This window comes from Grammomys surdaster, unplaced genomic scaffold (genome assembly GCF_004785775.1).
Source record: "Grammomys surdaster isolate TR1022 unplaced genomic scaffold, NIH_TR_1.0 126546, whole genome shotgun sequence".
Taxonomy (NCBI): domain Eukaryota; kingdom Metazoa; phylum Chordata; class Mammalia; order Rodentia; family Muridae; genus Grammomys; species Grammomys surdaster.
This window is the reverse complement of record NW_021621338.1, coordinates 4,110,966-4,135,352: the sequence shown is the minus strand read 5'-3', so window position 1 is coordinate 4,135,352 and position 24,387 is coordinate 4,110,966. Positions and strand designations below refer to the sequence as shown.

General features: G+C 41.3%; 1 protein-coding gene across 1 annotated transcript; it reads right to left on the bottom strand.

The window, feature by feature from the left end:
* Window positions 1–2,022: 2,022 nt before the first annotated feature.
* Window positions 2,023–24,283, bottom strand: Cnot9 (CCR4-NOT transcription complex subunit 9). The gene is made up of 8 exons (XM_028760614.1): window positions 23,844–24,283; window positions 14,660–14,839; window positions 13,089–13,204; window positions 11,142–11,251; window positions 9,720–9,829; window positions 6,035–6,133; window positions 5,459–5,550; window positions 2,023–4,224 (listed from the first exon to the last, which is right to left on the bottom strand). The coding sequence occupies exons 1-8, from the start codon at window positions 23,865–23,867 to the stop codon at window positions 4,056–4,058; spliced, it is 900 nt and encodes a 299-aa protein (XP_028616447.1). The 5' UTR covers window positions 23,868–24,283; the 3' UTR covers window positions 2,023–4,055.
* Window positions 24,284–24,387: the final 104 nt, after the last annotated feature.

The window sequence follows — 24,387 nt, the reverse complement described above, 5'->3', positions numbered from 1 at the left end:
GATAGAGTTCCTTTCTTCTGTCATTACATGGATTCTGGGGACCTAACTCAGGCTACCTCACCAGTTCCCACTTTATGAGAAAGCTTGTCACTGAACCTGGAGCTCAATATTTTGGCTAAATTAGATGACCAGAAAGGCCTCCAGGATCCACCTGTCTCTGACCCCTCAGTGTTGGGATTATACATGCACACTACCGCCAATGGCTTTTACATGCACCTAGGTTCAAGAGACTAGATTTACGTAGTGTGTTGGCTGAGTGGATGGTCCTGGGTGGTATAAAAAAACAAAACTAGGCTACGGAACCCAGTCAGTGTTCCTCTACAGTCTCTGTCTGCTTCAGTTCCTGTCTTCAGGTTCCTTCCCTTGATGGACTGAAATCTGTAAGGGAAATAAATCTTCTTCCCAAATTGCTTTTCGGTCATGCTTTTATCATACTGCAAACAAACCTGAGACACAGAGCAAGTACTTGACCTACTACTGAGTCATCTCCCAAGCCTTCAGTGCAAACACTCACCCCAGACCTAAAGTGACACATTTAATAGTTCTGATTAGTCTGTTAGGGCTTAAGTCCACTGATTTTTCAAAGTAGTTTTTAATTTGTAGGGCTCCCCCTCCCATTTTAAGACTTTTGCTTTTATTCTTCATATTAAATTTTCCCTTTTTCATGTTGACATGAAGTTAGTGATTTTCAGCTGTGAGGTATGAACTAGAGGTTATATTTTTATTTCATTACATTATTTGTCTGTCTATATATTCGGAGAGGCACAGACGAGTCCCAGTTGAGATCAGAGGATTACTTGCTGGAGTCAGCTCTCTCCTTCCACCATGTGGGTCATAGGGACTGAAAAGTCATCAGGCTTAATGATGAGTGCCTTTACCCAATGGTGTTTTGTTTTTTTCCTCTTGGAGACAGAGTCTCACTATGTAGCTCTGGCTGTCCTGGAACTATGTAGACCAGGCTGGCCTCTAACTCAGACATCCACCTGCTTCTCCCTCTTGGGCGCTGAGATGTGTGCTACCCTCAACCCCCTGGCAATATTGGAAATCTTATTTCTTTCCTTTTTTTTTTTTTTTTTTTTAAGATAGGGTAGCTATGCACTGTGGCTGGCCTAGAACTCACTATGACTTTATGTACTAACTGGCCTTAAACTCACAGAGATTTACCTGGCTCAGCCCTCTGAATGTACATTCCTGACTTCTATCATCATATTTTTGAGACAGGGTCTCATTGAACCCAAAGACTGCTGTTTTGGCTAGACTGATTAGGCACAAGCCCCTAGTATTTTCCTGTCTCTGTGCCCCTCTGTGCTGGGTTACAGGTGTGCTGGAATACCCAGCTTTTGTTTGTTTATATAATAGGGAATTTGAACTCAGGTCTCCACATGCTTGCATGGCAAGCAAGCATGTTACCCAGTGAGACACATCCCCAGCCTCTCCATGGTTCTTGGTAAGAGTTTTGTCCTTTTCCCAACTTCTGAGCAGCGCAATAGCAAGCAAGGAGATCCTATATGGAGAGAAAAGCCCTCTGAAGCTTGCAGATGCCTCTCCTGCCCTGTCCTACCACCAGAGCAGTACTTGCTCTCTAAAGTCCTTAAAAGAAGGTGGAAATGGGCTCACTGTATTCTACTAAGCCAGGCATAAGATCAACTCTGAAAATGTCCTCTAACATTTAAAGTTCATAATAAATAAAGCACTACCTCTTTACTTACAGAAATCTCTCCTAATCACAGGCACAGAAGCCAGGAGTGAGGTTCTGCCTGTGCAAGAGACACTTTATCAGGTAAGGTCCACTATCCTAGACACCTTTCATGATCAGCTGTAGCCTTCTAGCTGCCTAAAAAAAAAATCTATCCACAAAGAAACCACAATGGTCCTCTTAACAGGACAGTCTGTGTGTTAAGTAGTTAGGGTAGAGAGGCAGGTCTAACAATGATAAGCAGATTAAAGTGCCCAGATATTTCTATGCTGACAGAATGAACGAACTCTCCAACTAAAAGAATATTTTTAAAAAAAAAAAAAAAAAACAGAGCATGTTTTATTTTAATCCTGTTGAGGGTGAGGGATGGAAACACAAAATAAGGGGAGGGGTCTCTTTATATAGTACATAGAACATCAGGACCAACCACAGGAAGTAAGACCCATTGCACCCCCTCCCCATTCAACTCCTATGTAGGTCCAAGGCCAGCTGAGGATAGATGGGACATGAATTAAGACACTATTGGCACAGTAACATGGCCAACGCACCAAACGATGGAGAGAATGTCCTAGGGAGCAAAGCCCCAAGCCTCAGCTGCTTCCCCAGTTAAGCAGAATGAGACTTCAGTTCAGCAGGAAGGCAGATTTCAAAAATCAGAGTACCCTAGTGAACTTTTCAGATCACAAGCTGCGGAGTGAGTCAAGACACTTATCAAGGTGGTGATGTTCTTTGCTTTCTGAGACTTTTCTTCTTCAAGCTTGAGGCCAGGTCCTCCTCTTCAATTTGGAAGGCAGGGGAATAAATGCTTATTCTACCCTCCCAAAATCCAGGCTACTTAATTACTACTTTCTTGGCTCTAAAGACAGAAACCAATGAACAATGCCGGCTCCCCATGTGAAAGTCGGCTTAAAGAGCCCTTGGGTTAGCACAACTGCCTCTGCAAAGGTTTCTATGAGCATCTGTCCCTTTATAACCTCTTCAAACTTAATACAGACATCTTCAAGTGTGTGACACACGGGCTGAAGATTTGGGCTCTCTCTAGAGTTGAATTAATAATCCCATCTTTGGAGATGAGGATAAGAAAACAAAGGCTGACGGTAGGAAGGATTGCAGAAAGAAAAGCAGTTCACAGTAACAGGTTTACAGTCAAGCCCATGGAGATGGAAGGGGAATTCTGACACTATCAACAAGTAAACATTTCAGTGGTAACCCTGTAGTTTCCATAGACCAAAGAAAGTGTGTTAAAAGGGAGAGGAGACTAAGCCAGCAAGTCCAGCTATTCATTTTACATCTGAAGGAACTCATTCAGCTAATACTGCTTCAAGTACAATCACGAGGAGAGATGGCGCTACTGAAACTCACTGATGGCGCCAGAGAACAGGGTCAAGTAGCCTACCATTTGGATTCAGGTGCTTGCTCTGTTTGAGAAGACACCTGAAAATTATCTTTGAAGACCTGAATCTGAAGAACTGCCATCCCTCCTGCCCCAATACAATTCTTTTAGGGAAAGTTGAGTAAATTAAGACATCTGCTTTAAGTCTAAGTGGTAAAAAAGGGGAAAGCGCTGAGATTTGAGTAGGCTAGCAGCTGAAGCCAGAACCAAAGTGAATGTCCTCATAGCAGCCAGGCTTGGGAGGTAAAGAACAGGAGCAGAGGGAATAGGCAGAGAGTTCCTGCTTGGCCTTTGGCTTTCCTCTTCCTCTGCCTCCCATTCCACCCAACAGCCTGATGCAGCTATCAGTCTGCCAGAGGGGATGCAATGCCCAGACCAACTTTTTATTGAGCTTATGCAGCTAACAGACTTGTAAACAGTGCCAACTGACAAAGTTTTGTTGAAAACTATAGCTTGTGTCCATTAAACACATCTCTCTCTTTTGAGATTAAAAACAAAAACCCAAAGTAAACAAATACTGTGAGAGAGAGAATTAAGAGACACACCATGAGTTGTCCAGGAAGGCAAAGTTTTAAAAAAAAAAAAGCCACATGGCTTGGTCCCAGGTGCCTCCATGCCTAGAGTGTTGCTGCTGTTACCACGTCTCCTCTTTACCAGTGGCTGGGTAGAGGTTCAGGAGCAGGGTCATCTTGGGCATGCTGCAAATACAGCATTTGCTGGTGTTGACACCCTCCTGGGGCTGTGGTAGCAGACTGCTGTCAGGAGCCCAATTCCTGGGAGCAGCAGGGGGATCCAGGACCTCCAGTCAGCCCACACACCTCAGCGGAGTACTTTGCCCCCTTTCTCCAGTACAGTTCAGCACTGAGGTTGTCTATTCCCAGTCAGCAATAAAACCTGAGCTGTTTTCCTCATAGGTTCCACTCTCACTCCCAAACGTAGGAGAGTAGTGAAAGGGAACATCGAGGATCACTGAGGGGGCAGGGGAATTCCCCGGGGATCGGTGACCTGGCCCTCTTGCAGGTTCTTCACCAGTTGTGCAAGCCAGCGTTTCGTGGTGGTGTCATCTTTTAGCACCTGGGCAAAGGTTGTGTCCTTCAGCTGGTCAGGGAGGCACTGTCTGAGTGCTTCACGTGCCCTACATCAGAAACAAACAAACCAACCAGAAAGACAACAAATAAGCCCACATCTGGGGGCTGGGAAAACCCCCTTTGTTAGATATAAATATATAACCTCCTAGGAATCTATGGCTATCAAGTTACACCAAGAAACTACTAGATTCCTTAAATCAAGTATTATGTAGTCCACAAATATTCACCACACCCTAACGCAGAATTTCATGCAAAAGGAAACTGGGATAATATGATACAATAGTTCACTTCACTCCAAACTTTGTTTTGGAGTGATTTATTATGATAAATATTGTCAAAATAACATTAGATATAGTTTATGAGAAATGAAATTATTCAAACAATTGTACACTAACAGCAGATATGACCCCATTTGTATGATAAACCAATTTTAATCCTACACTAACACCAGCTATGGCTTTACAGAAGTGTTCCAACCTTATATTTGAAAACCTTAATAAAAAATGAATAGTAAAAACTATGGTAGCAGTTTTTAATCTAGAAGTCTAAAATAAGCAAATGCCAGCTCCATACAGAGCTGTTCTGAACAGTTACCGCTATTATACTCAAGCAGGTATAATTTCTAATAAGTATATTGCAAACTTGGGGGTATTGAAAAACAGGACAAAATGATCAAAGAATAGCTAGGGCTCAAATAACCTCAGTGGCTAGAGAGCAGCTCACATTAGTCAGGCCATTTGATTCTTAGGAGCTCAGAAAGCACTCCATTATGTGGCTTAGCAGAAGCTGTACATGTAGCTTTCATCATAAATTATGGATTAATAGAAAAGGTCAAACATTTCTGAAGTGTATTACATCTACAAAGTGCACGATTCTGGCAGAGTTCTTGAACTTACCAAGAAAAAGTAATAAGCTCAACAGCTTACAGGAAGCAGAGAACAGCAAGCTAAAAAAGCCTCTAGGCTACAGAACTTTGCAAGGGACCTTCAAAGTACACTCTGATTACCTGGAGCAGCCATAGAAAGCCCGAACCACACCAGCCTCCCCTGAAATTGCATGGGCTTTTGGGAATTTCAGGGTAGAACACAGTTACAACAGGAAAATCTAACTAGTGCATTTTAAAGTCAGATTTTTAGATGTTAACAGGAACTTAAGTTTGTCTTAAATAAACTAAAGTTATATGTGTTCCAATTCTCAAGACAGAGGATCTGAGCGGTAACACTGGAATCCATTCATGAGCCTCTTTTCCCTCAAATCTTCTAACTCCTGTTAAATCTTTACCTGGGATTATCTGAGAGTCGAAGGTAACATCTCACTACATGCTTCAGCAGACGGGCAGATGGTTCTTTGGATAGCTGCAGGACCATTTTACCCTGTTTTACCCAAAACAAAGGTAGGGGGACAAAGAAGTCACAAAATAATTAGAACTGACACCAGAGATCAGATCATTATAAAGTTTGCGAGATTTTTTTTTACCCTTTTGAGACACGATCTCTATATGTGGTCTTAGCTAAGCACTCGCTATATAGATCAGGCTGGACTCGAACTCACACAGATCTGCCTGCCTCTGCCTCCAGAGTTCTGGGATTAAAGACATATACTACCATTCCAGCTAGTATTTTTGGAATAGGTCACCACTTCTTCATTTGGCTAGTGAGAAACTCATGCTGCTGCTTCAAGCCCACAGTCATCCTTTTGCCTTCCTCTGCCTTACAGATACTGGGATGACAGGCATATACTACTGTACCTGGCCAGAACAGTTATTTCTAGTTAGAAGACTAAGTTTTGAGCTAGTTACAAAGGGACTAAGCTTTGTGAATGAAGTAAATTTCGAAGAGAGTTAAGGAAAGAACTCACCAAGATCATGGCAACATGGGAAAACCGCTCATATGTCTGACATATATAAGCCAAACCAGTGTCATCTAAGAGGATCTTCTGGAGAATGAATGTGGCAACCTGGATTAAAACAAAGAAGCCTGAAGAGCTGCTTAGACGTGTCATTTCAGTGACTACTACTCACACATCTAGGTATGACCAGCACTCAAAGCATAGAACAAGCGGAGTCCCCTGCACATTTTCTGTAACTTTATCAAGCACCACACAATCAGAACAAATATTACCGTACCGAACAATTACTATGTCAGGATTTTTTCTAAAGGTTATTTATAGGCTTGACTCTTCCTATTGAGTCCACAAAGTACATGCCACTATTCTCATTTTATATAAAAGGGAAAGCCCTAGATAATTACCAGGAGGATTGCATAAAATTTGAAGCCAGCCTTGGCTACACAGTGAATCCCAAACCAACTTGGAACAGCGGTTCAACCCGCAGTCCCCCCCTCCCCCCGCTCCTATTTTAAATCAGACAGTCATTATTTTGGGGAAAAGGTTTGAGACAGGGTCTTACTCTGAAACCATGGCTAGCTAGCCTCAAACTCATAGTGTTGGAATTATAGGCAGGAGACACATTGGAGACAATTAGGATAAGAATTATCTTTCTTTGATGCCATCAGAACAGCTGTTGTCATTGCTCCACTGAGGTATACCACTGCATAGACCTGACTGTATATATGAGGTATAACAAGTAATAGACTCCGAAGGTAGCTAAATCTTAATCATCAAACCCTGAGAGTGCTGTCTCATATGTACAAAAGGGTCTTTGCAGATATAATTAGGGATCTTGAGCTAGAGAGATTACTCACACAGGTCCTCAGAATCACTAAACATCATTCTAACAGAGAGATGGAAATTTAACCACAAAGAAGGGAATACAAGAGAATGAAATGTGAACATGCTTGACTGCTTGCAGAAGGGAACCATGTGTAACAGAACACAAGGAACATAATTCTAGAAGTAAAGTGGCATGTAAAAAGACTCCCCTCTATAGCCTCTAGAGGAACCCTGGCCCTGTTCTACCTGGCTTGATTTTAGCTTATTAGAACTGACTTGTGACTTCTAGAACTGAGAATAAGTTTATAAATTAAGCCATCACTTACTTCTGCTAATTTGTCATGACAGCAATAAGCAACTAATACAAACCATAGCAAAGAACAAATTCACTAATAGAGTATTATTTGGTGAACTTTTAGTCTGTATACCATATCTGTACATCACAACAGCTTAAAACAGAACATTTCCAGCAGCTCAGAATTTTAATACTACCTTGTATCTTTTCCCAGATAATACAGATACTTTACAGGTAACCACCAATAATTAAAAATCTAAGGCACCATCTAGCTTGGCTGGTTGACTGTTTTGTCTGCATGTATGTGTGCCATGTGCATGTTTTGTGCCCATGATAGCCAGAGAGAGCACATGTTGGATCCACTGGGGCTGAAGTTACAGATCGCTGTAAGCTGTTATGTGGATGATAAAAATTGAACCCAGGTCTTCTGGAAGAGCCACTGCTCTTATTGCTCTTAGCCCTTTTCTTTGTTTTTGAACTTCACTTAGGTGGAGTCACAGTAAAAATCCATGTGCTGGTTTCTTTGCTTAATATAATTAGAACCATCGGCACTACATATATCACACTTTTTCATGTAGTTATTTTTGACTATATAACTTTTCAATCTTTAAAAATAGAAATGTTGCCGGGCAGTGGTGGTGCATACCTTTAATCCCAGAACTTGGGAGGCAGAGGCAGGCAGATTTCTGAGTTCGAGGCCAGGCTGGTCTACAGAGTGAGTTCCAGGACATCCAGGGCTACACAGAGAAACCCTGTCTCGAAAAACCAAAAACCAAAAACCAAAAAAAAAAAAAAAAAAAGAAATGTTATAAATGTTCTAGTACATATTTTGACATACATAAGAGCTCATTTCTCTTGAGAACATACCTGGTGTGAGATTGTGGAGTCATACAACAGGCTTGTGTCTAGTTTAGCAGATAATGCCTGGTTCCTAAATAGTTACATTTTATATTTACTTAGCAGGGTTTAAACCAACCAACTAGTCACCTTAGTGAGATGTTCCTGTAGGTAAGGACACTTGACCTTGAAAACCCAAGTTCAATAACCAAGGTCCACATGCTGGAAGGAGAGAAGCAACTCCCATAGACTGTCCTCTACCCTTCACATGTGTGCTGTGACACATGCACATACAAATAAAAACATGAACAACCAGCCAAACAACTAATCCACCCATCCAACTAAACTTTAGCACCCTGGAAAAGCATTCATAGTAGGACCAGGACTAGATTTAGACATCTACGTCTATTAAAGTTTGTTTGTTTGTTTATTTATTTATTTATGCATGCACTTGTCTGTATGAGTATGTGTACATGTAATATTGCAGGTCTGTGCAGAAGCCAGAGGGTATCAGATGTTCTTCTCTATCACTTTTTGCCTATTACTTCCAGGCAGGGTCTCTACCTGAACCTGGGGTTTGTTTTCAGGTAGGCTGGAAGCCAGCAAGCCTTAACATTCTCCTACCTCTGTCTGCTCAGAGCTGGGGTATAGGTGTGCACAGGATATAGCTTGCGACATTTGGTACGTGGGCAATGAAATCTGAACTCCAGTTGCCATGATTATGCAGCAAGTGTTCTTAACTACTAAGCCATTTTTCCAGACTCATAGAAGATTTGTCTATTTTTATGTGTACGGGTGATTTGCCTTCATCTATGTCTGTACACCATGTGCACACAATGCTGGGGAGGAAAGACGGGGACATCAGAGTTGTAATTGGTTGTGAGCCACCATAGGGGTAATAGGGATCGAACTTTAGATGCTGGAAAAATAGTAGTTAACCATTGAACCATCTCTCCAGCCCCACAACTGTATTTTAAAAATATTTCCCAGGTTATTACATCATAACAGACTTGACTGAAGACCTTTATTTCAACCTGTGCCTACTATGGACAAAGTGTTTTAATTGTTGCACAAAAAAAATTAAATACAAGCCTGGTACTGTGGTGCAAGTCCATAATCCCAGCTCTCAGGAGTCTGAGACAGAAGGATTGTTCCAAATTTGAAAGAGAACGAGTTTATGTGCACTATATGTGTGTGCAGAGGGCTGGTGGTCTTGGGTGCTTTAAGAAAACTGAGCAAGCTATGTGGAGCAAGCCAGTAGCTGCATCCTGTATGGCCTCTGCATCAGTTCTTGCCTTGATTTTCTGCTCTGACTTCCCTGGACTACAAGCTGTAAGAGGAAACAAACCTTTTCAACCCCAAGTTACTTTTAACCGTTGACTAATACCAGAGCAATAGAAACCTCAACTAAGATGCTGACTGTATAAGCTTGATGACCCAAATTTGACCCCTGTCATCCCAGCACCCGTGTGGTGAAATGGGAAGCAGAGACACAAGTGCCCAGAAGCCTGTGGAGCAGCTCACAGCAGTAGAAAGCAGAGACAAGGCAGAATGTGAGAGCCAACTCCCCAAAGTTGTCTTTATCTCCATAGGAGCTCATGTCACAGTCAGTCACACACTCACAAATAAATACACTTACAAATAAGACAAAACATTTTGAAGGTGAAAAATCTGAAGCTAGAGCTACAAAGTAGCAGCTCCAGACCAAAACAATGGTTGACTCTTACTTAAAGCACTCACCGTTTTAGAAAGTTCACTTCCAGATTCCATGATGCGCAAACACAAAGGGATGATTTCTGTTGTCAATAAAAAGTTGATTACTTCTTGCTCATCTGTTTTAACCAAGGCCCCTAAAGAAATATGGACAAGCAAAGTTATTTTAAAGAAAGGCTTTCTAAGCCGGGCAGTGGTGGTGCACGCCTTTAATCCCAGCACTTGGGAGGCAGAGGCAGGCGGATTTCTGAGTTCGAGGCCAGCCTGGTCTACAGAGTGAGTTCCAGTACAGCCAGGGCTACACAGAGAAAACCTGTCTCAAAAAACAAAAGAAAAACAAAAACACAAAAACACAAAAACACAAAAACCAAAAAAAAAAAAAAGGAAGGCTTTCTAATTATTTTTACTCTGTATTGTTCATCAAAAGCAAGGAATATGACATATAGACTGTAGTTTCTGTGTCAGGGAATTCATTTCATATCCATTTAAACAAAAAGCAAAAAAGAGTCAGATGCAGTGAGTCATGAATGTAATTTCAGCATTGGGAAAGCTAAGGCAAGAAGACATTGTTGAACCTGGGCTACAAGGAATTACAAGACAGAGAGAAGGGGAGTGGGGGAAAGGTAAAGGAGAAAGAAAGGGGGAGAGAGGGAGAGGGAAAGGGAGGGGGAATAGAGGGAGAGGGAAAGGGGAGAAATTCATGTAGGCACATTATACATGAAAAAAAAAAAAAACCCTTAAACAGAAAAAAGATTTATTAAATTAAGTTCTTGCCAGACACAATACTCTCTCTAATTTGAAGCTAAAGTCAGATCTTGATTTCTGATTCTCACAGTTTCATTAACAATATTAAGAATGATGCTTGCTGGGCTGGAGAGATGGCTCAGTGGTTAAGAGCAATAACTGTTCTTCCAGATGTCCTGAGTTCAATTCCCAGCAACTACATGGTAGCTCACAACCATCTGTAATAGGATCCAATGCCCTCTTCTGGTGTCTGAAGACAGCTACAGTGTACTCATATATGTAAAATAAATAAATCTTTAAAAAAAAAAAAAAAAAGAATGGTGCATGCTAAGTTTGTAAGCATTTACTAGTAAACAGATGAAAAATTAACAGCTACAAGAAGTAAACCAAACACACAACTTATACCACTATTATCAGTGAGAATTTCAGGCTTACAGAATGTTCCTGATAACTTACCTAGAATATCAATGTCAGCTGTAGAATGCTTGCCTAGAATGCATAAAACCCTGGGTTCAACCCCTAGCTCCACATTAAAAACCATATCAAGTATGATGAAGTGTGCTTGTAATCCCAGCACTTTGCAGGCAGAGGTTAAAGAATAAAAAATTTAAAAAATTCAAGGGTATCCTCAGGTACATAGTAAGCCTGAGGACAACCTGGGCTACATAAGACCATGTCTCAAGAAAAACAAAAAAAATAACTTACCAATAACTCCAAGGCTGGTGAGCCGAAGATATTCAAAGGGACGAGTTTTGCTGACTGTGTGCAAAAAGGGGTACAAAAAGAGCGGGATGTGTGCTGCCAGAAAGGCTGACCTGAAGGAAAAGACAACCACAGTCAGAACCCAGAGCCATGTCTACGTCTCAGACAGTATGCGAGACTGCCAGGGGGAGGAATCTTTTGAGAAGAATTTCACTGGTTTTAGTTGACCAACATTCTTAATGTATAATTTTGTCCCCTAGGAGACGTGTTAATATTTGGAGATGTATTTGTCAGAAGTGAGAGATGTTGAGGGCTACTTGGCACCCAGTCACAGAAGCCAGACAAGTCTACATTGCTGAGAAGGGTACTTTCTTGTCCTCACCATAAAGACTCAGCACAACATGTCAATGTGGAACAGTAACCCAGGCTAGGATGGTTAATCAACACAATTTACTTTTAATCTGCACTAAATGCCTTAAAAACTGATAACTCAAAAGTAATCAACTATAGCCAAACAAACAACCCCCAGAAACAAAAATCAAGCCATAAATACTAAAGGCACTGTGTTGCTGTACATCTACACAGAAACCTAGCCTAAAGCAGGAGAATCATGTTCATGAGTCTGGGGCTAGCCTAGAGACATTGTTTCAAAAAAAAAAAAAAAAAAAAGGCAAAAGCTACTTTAGTGCTAAAGAGATTCTTCAGGAGGCTGAAAAGATGGCTCTTGCTGGGACCTGAGTTCAATTTTCATATGTATTTCCCATAGTTTACAGCTGCCTCTGGTACTTTCTAGGTGCCCATGTGCCTATTATACATTAGCGTTCCTGTGATATGATCATTGTTCTTTAAAACTTTGCTGCTGTAAGATGACTCTGATTTAAGTAAACATAAAATAATTACTTTTGGTTTTTTTTGAACAGAGCCTCACTTTTTAGCAAGCCTCTTGAGCACTGGAATTATAAGTATGAACAACCATGGGAGGTTTAAAGCTCTGGTTTTATATTTGGGATTGAATCACTAACAGAAAATATTCTTTAAGGTAGTTGAGCAAAATCTTTCCTCTTAGACATAGCAAATCACTAAATTAGTAAACTGTTCTTATATTGTTAAAGGTATGGAATTATATTTTGCTTCATTTTAAAACATGTCATACCTATAATCTCAGCACCTGGGTGACAAAGATGGAAGGATTAACAGTTTAAGGCCAAAGCTGGTGTGGGAGTGGGAGTGGTGGAGTGGCAGCAGTGGCAGGTGGATCTTTCTTGATCTCCAGGCCAGCCTGGTCTACAGAGTGAGATACATGACAGCCAGGGTTACACAGCAAACTCTGTTTCAAATAAACAATGCTCCTCCCTCAAAAAAAAAAAAAAAAAAAAAAACCCAAAAACCAAAAACAATGCCTGGCGGTGGTAGTGCACGCCTTTAATCCCAGCACTTGGGAGGCAGAGAGAGGCAGGCAGATTTCTGAGTTCGAGGCTAGCCTGGTCTACAGAATGAGTTCCAGGATAGCCCGGGCTATACAGAGAAACCCTGTCTCGAAAAACCAACCAACCAACCAACCAACCAAACAAACAACAAAAACAAACAAACACCTCAAGAAAAAGAAAGTTTAAGGCCAGTCTCAGCTATGAAAAGAAAAACATTTTGTCTCAAAACAAATCAAATAGCCTTCTCCACAAATACCCACCAACTCCAACACCAACTAATAAAACATTACACACACAAAAAAAGCCAAGAGATATCCAGAAAGTATATTAAAAATATCCAACACACTGCAAAAACTGTAAGAAAAAAAGTTATTGCCATGAATGAGCAAAAAATAGAGTTCTGACGACTCCTGTCCATACACTACACTGCATCTCCCCTCTCTCATCACTCAGCAAAGGTATGTAAGTTCCTATAAAGTACTCACCCACCCCCAAATTACCAACACACTCAAAATACACTCACCTGGTCTCCGGGTGTGAGGCCACACACTGTAGCAATGCTAGAGCATTGCAAACTCTGTTAGACTGGTGTGCTGTCAAGGTTGGAGGATTGATAGATGGATAAATATTTACAATTTCCTGAAAAATGCAAAGAATCCCAGACTGCAATGAATCACAAATTACCAGTGTCACAGCATAGTAATTTTAATTCTTAAAGAAACTAAATTATCCTTTCATTACAAGTGTACTAAACTAAGTAGGCAAGACCTTTTCCTATGTGTCTCTAGGAATACTGGGTCGCCTATACTTCCCCTACACTTTGCAGCTAGTCTTCATTTTACTGTATTTTATGTATATTGGTGTTTTGCCTGTATGTGCATCTGTGCATCGAATGTATGCAGTGCCCAGAGACCAGAAAGAGGGTGTCAGATTCCCAGGAACTAGAGTTACAGCTGCTTGTACGCTACAATGTAGGTGCTGGGTATCAAATCCAGGACTTCTGGAAAAGTAGCCAGTGTTCTTTACCATGACATTGAGCCATCTCTCCAGACCCTGTAGCTAACTGAGGGACCCTTATTTTTTAAGATTGAGAAGTTGTATTCTACTTTATGATGAGACCCATGTTGAATATAGTTCTGTTTATTTTGGCTGCAAATCCTTTTATAACACTAACAGATTCTTAGCTACATGTGTTAGGAAGAAACTTTATGTTATTAATGATAATCGTCATTTAATCTAATACCTTGATATCTTAAGATTGTTTCATATTAACTTATTTCCCACATATCACCACTCTGGCCTGACCCAAATTTTAGTTATTTATTCTTGATTTTATTTATTTATTTTTGTAGTGTGTGTACACATAACAGCACACGTGTAGAGGTCAGAATCTGCAGGATTCGGATCTCTCCGTGTACCTAAAGATTAAACTCGAGTCGTCAGGCTTGGCAGCAAGTGCCTTTATCCAATGAACCACCTTACCAGATGCATTTATTCACTCTTTAACGCACAGTCACACACATTTAATCCTATAGTTGCCACATCTGAGTCTCAACATTTTCCTCCCTTAAACCATGTCTATGGTCCTCATACGATTTCTATATTCTTCCCAGCTATAACAGATCTACCCCCGCTGAATTTCTAAAAGCTGTTTCTCAGTGTAGTTCTTTTTTTTTTTTGGTTTGGTTTTTCGAGACAGGGTTTCTCTGTGTAGCCCTGGCTGTCCTGGAACTCACTCTGTAGACCAGGCTAGCCTCGAACTCTTGAACTCAGAAATCCGCCTGCCTCTGCTTCCCAAGTGCTGGGATTAAAGGCGTGCGCCACCACCGCCTGGCTTCTCAGTGTAGTTCTTAGATTCACTTGTAAAACACAGATTTTTAAGGCCTGCTTCTCAGATCAACTAAATTCAATCTCTTGGATAGAACCCCCAAATATGCATTTAACAAATACCTCTGACTTCTTAAAAATGGAGTCTTACAAATGTTAATATTTAAACAATCATTCTCAAGTCTTCAAAAATCATTTGAGCACAGGAAGAGAAAAACACAAGTGTGACAAACATGACTGAATTCCTACTTGTGGATACATACTCACCTGTAAAAGTGCTGCAATAGTACCAAATGAATGCCATAGCATGGGTGCAAGGTCAGGCACAGACTCTCGCTTCTTGCTAAGCTCCAGCAAAGCATTTTCCCTTGTCTCAGGACTGGACAGTTCATTGATCCACTGATAGATCTTCTCTCTGTCCACTTGGGCCAGTGCAGTAGGCACAGGCTTTAGGGGAAAACAAGAAAACAGATGTCAACTTAGTACAACTAAACCAAGTTTTATCCTGCAGTAGTGCTTTATAAACACGAATATTTGTAAATTACAGGAGCTTTGTTAAACACATATATTTGATGCAAAGTAACTCAACCTGTTTGACAGTTAATGAGCCCATGTTTAGGAGGCTATGTTATAGGTGTATTTGAGCTGTACTGAAAAATATACTAGGACGCTTAATATTGTGATATTTTAAGTCAAAAAACTAACAAACAGCTAGCAATAAGAGATGACTTTAGTATAGTGTGGTACATCTTTATAATGGAATATTATGTAGCCCTTTATGAAAAGTCATTGCTCAATATGGACCATGCTAAGTAAAAAAATTAGTAAAACACATTCCTACAAAAAGAAAGGATACACGTTTAGATTATTATACCACCTTAAAAACATTAACAGAAATATAGGCTACAATTTAGCTTGAAGTCCTTTGCCTACCTAGCTTTCATAGAACAAGTCCTATAACATAATAACTAAAAGACTCACTGAAACTAAATTAGCAATATAGTTTCTATGTTGCTCAATACAAGCAACTTTTTCCCAAGTCTTGTCATACATACACCACCACCAGTAAACTCCATGACCTCTTCTTCCACTAAGAACTAGCCTGTGACTTGTATTCAGCAACTCCATACCTCAATTTTCCTGTCAGTCACCAGATAACATGCCATGACACTTGTATACCAGGTCCCACTCTCATATATTCCCTTCCCAGAGCTGAATCTGATGCCAGCAGATAGCACCTCTGCCAGTGGTAGACACCTGTAAGACCAACACCTCAAACTCAAAACCACCTCCTCCAGAGGTGATTGTGGAGGCTGTAGTCTCCATGTAACTTTGATCCAGAACCACCTCAAATGTGTCGTAATGAGGCCCTCAAAGGCACTAGCTTCAGTTCTGTAGCCATTCTAGCAGCAGGGGGGCAGTTTGGTGCCTACCTGGATTCCTCTTATCATCCTTATTCATTTCACCCCCACTTTAGTAACAGCAGTACTTAAGTCAATTAAATATATATTTGTATATAGTAATATATAATTGACTTTAAACTAAAAAGTAGCCATGAATTTCAAAGAGAGCAAGGGTACATGGGAGAATTTGTGTGGAGGAAAGGGGGAAATTATGTAATTATACTATAATCTCAAACAAACAAATAGGAGCTAATTGTTCCCCCACCCCCAAAAAAAAGACTTATTTAGGGATGGATCTAGAAGTACATGCCTTTACTCCAGCACTTGAGAGGCAGGGCAGGTGGATCTCTCTGAGTCTGAGAATAGCCAGGTCTAGATAGTAAACTCTAGGCTAGCCAAGGATATGGAGTAAGACCTAAAACTAACTGTCTTAAAACAACCTAACCAATAAATCAATAAATAACCTATTTCTTTCTATTGTGTATGGGTATTATGGTGCAAATGTATATGCTCTCCCCTGGGAGTGGTGCCTTTAGAAGGTATGGCTCTGTTGGAGTATGTATGTCACTGTGGTTGTGGGCTGTCTGGAAATGAGTATTCTGCTAGCAGCCTTCAGATAGAGGTAGAACTCTTGGCTCTGCCTGCACCATGCCTGCTTGGATACTGCACTGTTCCTGTCTTGATGATAATGGACTGAACCTCTGAATCTCTAAGCCAGCCCCAATTAAATGTTATTTTTATAAGAGTTGCCTTGGTCATGGTGTCTGTTCACAGCAGTTACATCCTAACTAAGACAGAAGTTGGTACCAGGGTCTGGGGTATTACTGTGATAGGACTGACCATCCTTTTGTTCATAAGAATGTGGATTTTGGGACTTTGGATTTGGAAAGCAGTGGAATGCTTTAAATGGGGCTTAATGGGCCATTCTAGGAGGAATATGACTTTGTTGTTAGGAGTAATTTAAACTGTGCTGACTGGGCCCAAGAGAATTCAGAGAAGAATTTCAGTATGTAGTATATGGTATTTTGGTGAAGAATGTGGCTACTTTTTGCACTTGTCTGAAGAGTCTGCCTGAGGCTAAGGTGAAGAGACTCAGATTAATTGCATTGACAAAGTCTCAGAAACACTTAGCAGAGACTTTGTTCTCTGGATAAATCTCAAGAAGAGCATTTTGAACAAGCACAATAAACTTAGAAAGAGAAAATAAAAAAATATATTGTTTGAGCATTAAAGGGGCACCAGGAAGTGAAATGGAGCTGAATCCTGTATTCAAGGAGATAACAAATTAAGGGAGTGGGACTTTGGGGCAAGAACCTACAAAGCTAAATTTAGATCCCGGGAAGGTGATACACACCTTTAATCCCAGGAGATAGTCATGCAGATCTCTGAGTTCAAGGTTAATCTACAGAGCAAGATCCAGGACAGCCAAGCTTAGTCAGTGAAGGAGTTGAAAAATGGAAAGCTAGTGACAATGCAATAGAGCAAAGGGGCCATGTTCCAGCTCCTGCAAGTAGCAGAGTTTGGCAACTTCGGCTTTATGGCTCTGATTTTAGAGTCCAGAATAGAAGGGACTACTGGGACAATTGATGCTGGTTAGCTGGAGCTAAGAAATTAGCGGTGATTAAGGAGAGACCAGTGTCACTGAGGTGAAATCTTCTGAGAAGTGTTTTCTGAGAGCACAAAGAAGCTGAGTTCCAGAGATAGCCAAGGTTGTACCTCGTGCTGCAGCTGCACTTGGTAATGTGTAAGGTCACCCAGGTGGTACTGGTTTTGAAAGCATGAAGAAGTCAAGAAGAGCAGCTGAGGTCTGGCACTGTGAGAGGCCATGGAAAGCCGCTGGTGAAGGTGCAGCCTCCGTTGCAGTTGACAGCCAGGACTGAAGAGGTCATGCAAAGGAGTTGAGGCTTGGCACCATGAAGACAGCCTATGAGAGGTTACTGGTGAAGCCTAGTTGCAGGGGAAGACCCCAGTGTATTGGAGATGGCAGTACCATGGGTTTATCACCAAGAACAGCAGCGACAGTGGAGTGGATCAACCTGAGCTTAGAGTGCCATAGAGGCAGAGCTGGAGAAGTGACACCATCTCTTTGGAGGAGCCCAGAAGATCGTATGTGGATCCCAGACATTGAAACAAGAAGCTATAACATTGAAGTTGCCGTGGAGATCCCAAGATGTTAGAGATGCCAGAGTCATGCTGGTTTCCTGTCTTGCTTTGGGGATTACAGTTAAGTGATTGGATGAATCTCAGAAGAGACCTTGAACTTTGGACTTAACATTGTTGAGATTGCTATAAACTATGGGAACTTTGGAAGTTGGACTAAATGTATTTTATTATGCTATGACTAGATATGGCCCCCATAGACTCATATATTTGAACAAGCCTATGGAGGGGGGCCAGGGAGTGGAATGTGATGATTTGTATATGCTTGGGCCCTGGGAGTGGTACTATTAGAAGGTGTGGCCCTGTTGGAGTAAGTGTGGCACCGTGATTGTGGGCTTTAAGAGCCTCACCCTAAACCAGGTGTTGGTGGCGCACTGCCTTTAATCCCAGCACTTGGGAGGCAGAGGCAGGCGGATTTCTGAGTTCGAGGCCAGCCTGGTCTACAGAGTGAGTTCCGGGACAGCCAGGGCTACACAGAGAAACCCTGTCTCAAAAAAAAAAGAGTTGCTTTGGTCATGGTGTCTGTTCACATCGGTAAAACCCTAACTAAGACAGGTATTATACCTGCATATGTGTCTGAGCAACACACACCTATATATATGCAATGTTTGAGACCAGAAGGGTGTCAGATTTTCTGGAAAAGGAGTTACAAAGGATTGTAAAAAAAGACTTATTTATGTGTATGTGAGTCTGTATATGTGTATAGCACATACATGCATGTGGGTATCCAGAGGCCAGAAAAGGGCATCCCTAAAAGAAAACCTAGTATCAAGGATGTCATTGATGTTAGGAGAAATTCTCTAGTTATAAATAAGATTACAAAGCACTTAATATAAATTTTCATGTGAAAGTCTATAAAACATTTTTACATAATTCATTACATGACAATATAACTCAGGACATTAATGATGCACATACATACAAAATAAATAAAATTAAAAATTAAAAACATGGGCTGGAGAGATGGATCAGCCATTAAGAGCACAGACTTTAGAGCGGTTAAGAGCTCTTCCAGAGGACACGGGTTCAATTCCCAACACACACATGGCAGCTCTTAACTTTTACTCCTATCCTAGGGGAATCCAACTCCCTCACATAGACATAACAAGTCAAAACACCAAGTACATAAAATAAAAATAAATTATTAAAAAAAACCCATAAAAGATCTTAACTTACAAATAACTAAATACCACCATAAATGAAAACATCCTAAACTGGGAGCATGAAGTGGCTTAAGACCCAGTTTAAGCCAGGCGCCGTGGCATGAGCCTTTAATCCCATCACTTAGAAGAGGCAGGTAGATAGATCTCTTTCAAGTTCAAGGTCAGCTTGGCCTACATAGCAAGCTCCAGTATAGCCTGGGCTACATAGTGAAATCCTAAACCTCAAAACTGAAATAAGTAAATAAACTGAATACACCTCCAAAATCCAGTTTGCTGCACCACTCCCCCAAAATTCCAGTGCTATCATAGAGTTTTGTGGCCCATAGTAAATCATTCAATTCTGTCATGGTTAAAGTGGAGCTACTGTATTAACTACCAGCTTCAGGTAGTTAAAAGAATCTTAGAAATTATTTAGTTCTGTTGTAAGAAAGAGACATCAATTTTTTTTTAAAGATTTATTTATTTATTTATTATATGTAAGTACACTGTCGCTGTCAGACACCCATATGAGGGCATCAGATCTCATTGCAGATGGTTGTGAGCCACCATGTGGTTGCTGGGATTTGAACTCATGACCTCTAGAAGAGCAGTCAGTGCTCTTAACCGCTGAGCCATCTCACCAGCCCCCAAGACATCAATTTTATATTAAGTATAATTTACATACAATAAACACACCCACTTTAAATTCACATTTCACTAAATTTTGATGAACTTACATATCTCAATGACCATCAGAATTATGATAAAGGTTATTTCTATTATCGCCACAAAGCTCTCCAGGGCCTTGTTCAGTAAGCCCATAATCTGGTCTAGACAACCATAGACATTTTCTGCTGCTGCAGATGAGGCCTGTGCTTTCTAGCAACTACTGGTAGGAGGTATGGATCATTCACTTTAGCCTGAGAAACAGGCTAATAAAGGATTAACATGCTCAAGGTCACATAGTGAATGTTCAGCAGAGGTCAATTTATCTAAAACCACTTTTCAGTATCCCCATCTGGTCTATGTGATTGAAATCAAACATCTTCCCTTCAAGGTGAAGAAATTATTTCTTATAACCATAACAAAACTTTACTATTGTTACACTCTATAGTTTATTAACAGTTGGATTTGCATTTGGAGTTCAACTATTAATACCCAGTCACAAAAATCACCTGATAAATTTAATTTAGACTATTAATTACCATCCTCAATACTCAGACCAAGATTAAAATAGGGCTCTATATTCCAGTGCATATTGTATAGTCCCTTGTAACTCAACTGTCATCAATCTACCTTTCATTAGCATGCTACTTATTTACATAGTAATAGAGTGCAGGTGTGGTATATACATATGTGGGGCTGAAGTGTACACAGAGACAAGGTTTCTCACTGAACCTAGTGCTAGGCTAGTAGTTAGCAAACCCTAGTGATTCTTCTGTCATAACCTTGGAGCTCTGGGGTTACAGACATGTAGTAACAGCTGGCTTTTTATATGAGTACTGGGGACCTGAACTCAGGATCTTATGCTTTGAGCAGCAAGTACTCTTACCTGGTTAGCTATCTCTCCTCATATCCTTTATTAATTTTGCAAATAACTGTTTTCTGTTCATGTAAAGTAGAAAAAAACAAATTTTGTTTCTATGATAATGGTGATGTTAGGATATATTTCATAATGGCAAGATCATACTATAAGTCAACTACCTCAGTATCTTTTGTAACTGTCTCTTTAGTGAATAACACCCTGCACTGTCCTTTAATAGTACTTCCAATATCCTTGCTAAAGGGATGGTTTCCTTGCTCTGTGTGTGTGTGTGCGTGTGTACACACAGAGAGTTGGGAATTGCTAAGTAGTAGATCACCTGCCTAGTTCGTATGGGGCCCTATGTACCGATTCACAGCAACACACACACACACACACACAAACGAAAATAAAAAGGAACTTTAGGGCCGGGGAGATGTTTCAGTCAGTAATGTGCTTGACATGAAAGTATAGGATCTGAGTTTAATTTCTAGAACTCACCTAAAAAGCTGGCTTTTAAATTTATATATGGCACTCTAAATAGTTTGAAGAATTATATATTGAGAACTTTTTTTAAGTAGCGTACCACAAGTTTTTGTTTGTTTTAAAGACAGGGTCTATGTAGCCTTGGCTGTCCTTGAACTTGAAGAGATCTGTCTGCTCCTGTTCAAGTTTGGGACCGAAGGCACCACTATGGTTGGCTTAATGTGCCATAGTTTTAACAGCTACTCAAATAATGCATTAGGGAGAAAAAAGAAAAAGGAAAATGAGAATCTAGACAGAGAAGATTGGTACTGAAACGCATGTATGCTCAGATGCTGAGCTCCACCATCTTACCTGGAAGAACTCCCATACCACCAATGCTACTTTTCAATTAGATGTGTCTCAAATAATATGTGTAAGTGGGGAAGAAGGAACATAAAAAGCTACTGGCTTCTTTTCAGTTGCTGCCTGCCAGTTGACTGCCATCTCCTGCCTCCCTTCATGGCTGCTCCCAGACCTTAGTGAAGTGAGATCATCAAAAAGAGGACCAGGAATTTCATTTGGACACCAATCAGACCAATGTCAAAACTAAGGGTAACAGGAAACCCAGAAGTAGTGGCAAAAGGTATGGAGAAGACTAGATTCTCATAACTACATAATCATGAGAACAATAAGAAAGCAAAACACACACTGCCCAGTGGCTTCTGGAAACTCTTGGTCACAAGAGTTAGAAAGTGTGACGTGTTCCTTTGTAACAAATCTTACTGTGCTGAGATTTCTCAGTGTTCCCTCTAAGAACTGCAAAACCACTACAGAAAAAAAAAACACAGTTGGCCATCAGTTACCAATCAGGCTGTGTAATGAAGGAATGACTATGTGGCTTACACATAGACTTTATTTGTGCTTAAGTAACACACACATACACACACACCTCCCTAAGGAAACTAGTCGCTTAATTAAGACCCTGAACAATTATAAACAGAAACAGGATATAAAATATTACTTGCTCTGAAAAAGAAAAAAAAAATCAACTTGATGAAGCTGTATGTTCTTTAATTTTTTTTTAATGCTTGTTAGTTTGTGTGTATTGTGAGTACTGGGGATTTACCTCAGGTCATCAGGATTGGCAACAAGTGACATTACTCACTGAGCCATCTCACTGGTTCCTGAAGCAATTAGACCAGGCTATCCTTGAATGCAGAGATCTGCCTGCCTCTGCTTCCCTGTGTGCTGGGATTAAAAGCATAAAGTCATGCCAATCAGACTGTTCACTTTTGGGAGGAGTCTCTAGAGACTGAATTCAGGGTGTCACACATGTTAGATCAAATATTCTATAATTGATATTTCCAACCTTTTAAAAAATGTTTTCTGAGATTTAATAAAATTGCCAGGTTGGTCTTGAACTTGTGATTTGCCTGTTTGAGCTGATATTACAGATGGTGCTGCCACCACACTCTGGAGAATGTTTTTCTTTTTGGTCAGGATATCACTATGCTATCATGCTGGCCTAGAACTCTCCATATTGACAAGGCTGGCCTCAAAATTTAAAGAAATCCACTTGCCTCTGCCTCCCAAGCATGACTATCATACATATTTCATTTTATACTTGAAGATAAGGTAGTTTTTCATGTTTTATCTAGCCATTATGTCATGTTGTCTCATAATGTAATCCCAGTACATTATTTTCCTGATAACATTTCCCCTGGGTGAAAACAAAATGAAATTGGCCTTTGGAAGTGTTCTTAAACTATACTGCTTCTGGTCTGGTTGTGAGAAGAGCCATTCAGTCAGCATTATTTGAGCGCTTACCTTGTAGTAGGAACTGTCCCAGCGATGGTGAAAACAAGTAAACAGGACTCACCAAATACCTGCCCCTGACTTCCAGAAGACAGACAACCCACACGTAAAAATAAATAAATAAAAGTCCAGTAACTAAACACTGGGATCAGAGAAAAATGTTGGGGTTAAAAGCTACTATGCATATGGTCAGAAAAAGTCACTCTGAAGTAGACTTGTGTGCATGTATGGAGGCAGAGTCCTAAGAAAGACATTCCAGGTAGAGAATATGCAACAGAAAAGTTCATATACTTTTTGATAGGAGCTTAGGGAGCAAATGACAAAAACCAAGCCAATAAACGTGACTAAGAACCACATCATACAGGGCTTGTAGGCCAAAGAGTCTACTTTCTCTAAATTTAACCGAAAACCATAGTACGACTTTAGGGAAGTGTAATACATGATTCACTTTTCTTGCTAAAAGATAAAACGAGAGGCGCGAGAAAGTCTTTAAACACAGAGAACCTTAAGTCAGATATTCTTTGGCTTTCCTCATGCAAAGCAAGTGGCTTGAGCTAAAAGCCCATTTTCTAACCACTGAGATGTGCCTAGGAGAGGAGTTGAGGGATCACGGGACCAGAGTGAATGGCCGTGGAATTATCCTTATCCCCGCCGACGCCCAGCACACACAACCGGAGTCCAGAAACTGACGCTGAAAGCAAATGAATCAATGAATGGCCTGCTGAGGCAGCGCGGGGACCAGGCCTCGGCGCCGGAAAAGAACGCGAGGCCGCGCGCCAGGCCAGGAGAGGGGTCGGGAGGGGATAGCGGGGGTCCAGCTCCGCCACGGTCAGTGTATGGAGACTCCCGGACCTTGCGACTAGGGGCAGAAGCAGCTGGACTCAAGGCCCGGGTCTGGGAGCTAGAAAACAGGCTGAGACGGACATCCGGACGCAACCACTCACCGCTGCCGTTGCCAGGCTGTGCATGTTTGGAGCCGCCGCCGCTCTCCTCCTTCTGCCGGACGCGCCGGACCCGCGTCTCAGCTTCAGCGGCTCTGCAGCGGAAGATGATGAGCCGCCATCCGCCTCCGGCTCGCTCCGCCCCCTTCGCAGCCCTTTGACCTCTCACCTCCGACCCTCCGCCCACACAGCCCTTTCCCGCCTCCTGGACCTCGGCCTAGCAAATAATTCCAAAGTATGTTCTTTGAACTTTCAGATTCAGGATCAAAATGACATCTGCAAACTACTGGTCCTCGTATCTCCCCGCCATCGCAGGTATATCCCCTAAGAAATGTGAACTCTGACTTTCCTCCTAAGGCCAGAGAAGGGCGGGAAAAGGCCAGCAGTCTTAGAAGGACGCGAATTGCGCATGCTCAAGCGGCTGAGCGAGAGGAAAATGGTGGGAGGCCCAAAGTTGGTAAAGAGGAGAGTGCGCATGTGTATTACAGTACCGTCACCGCAGGGGCGAGACCGCCCGGGGTAGGGGCTGGGTTTGGTGGGGGCGGAG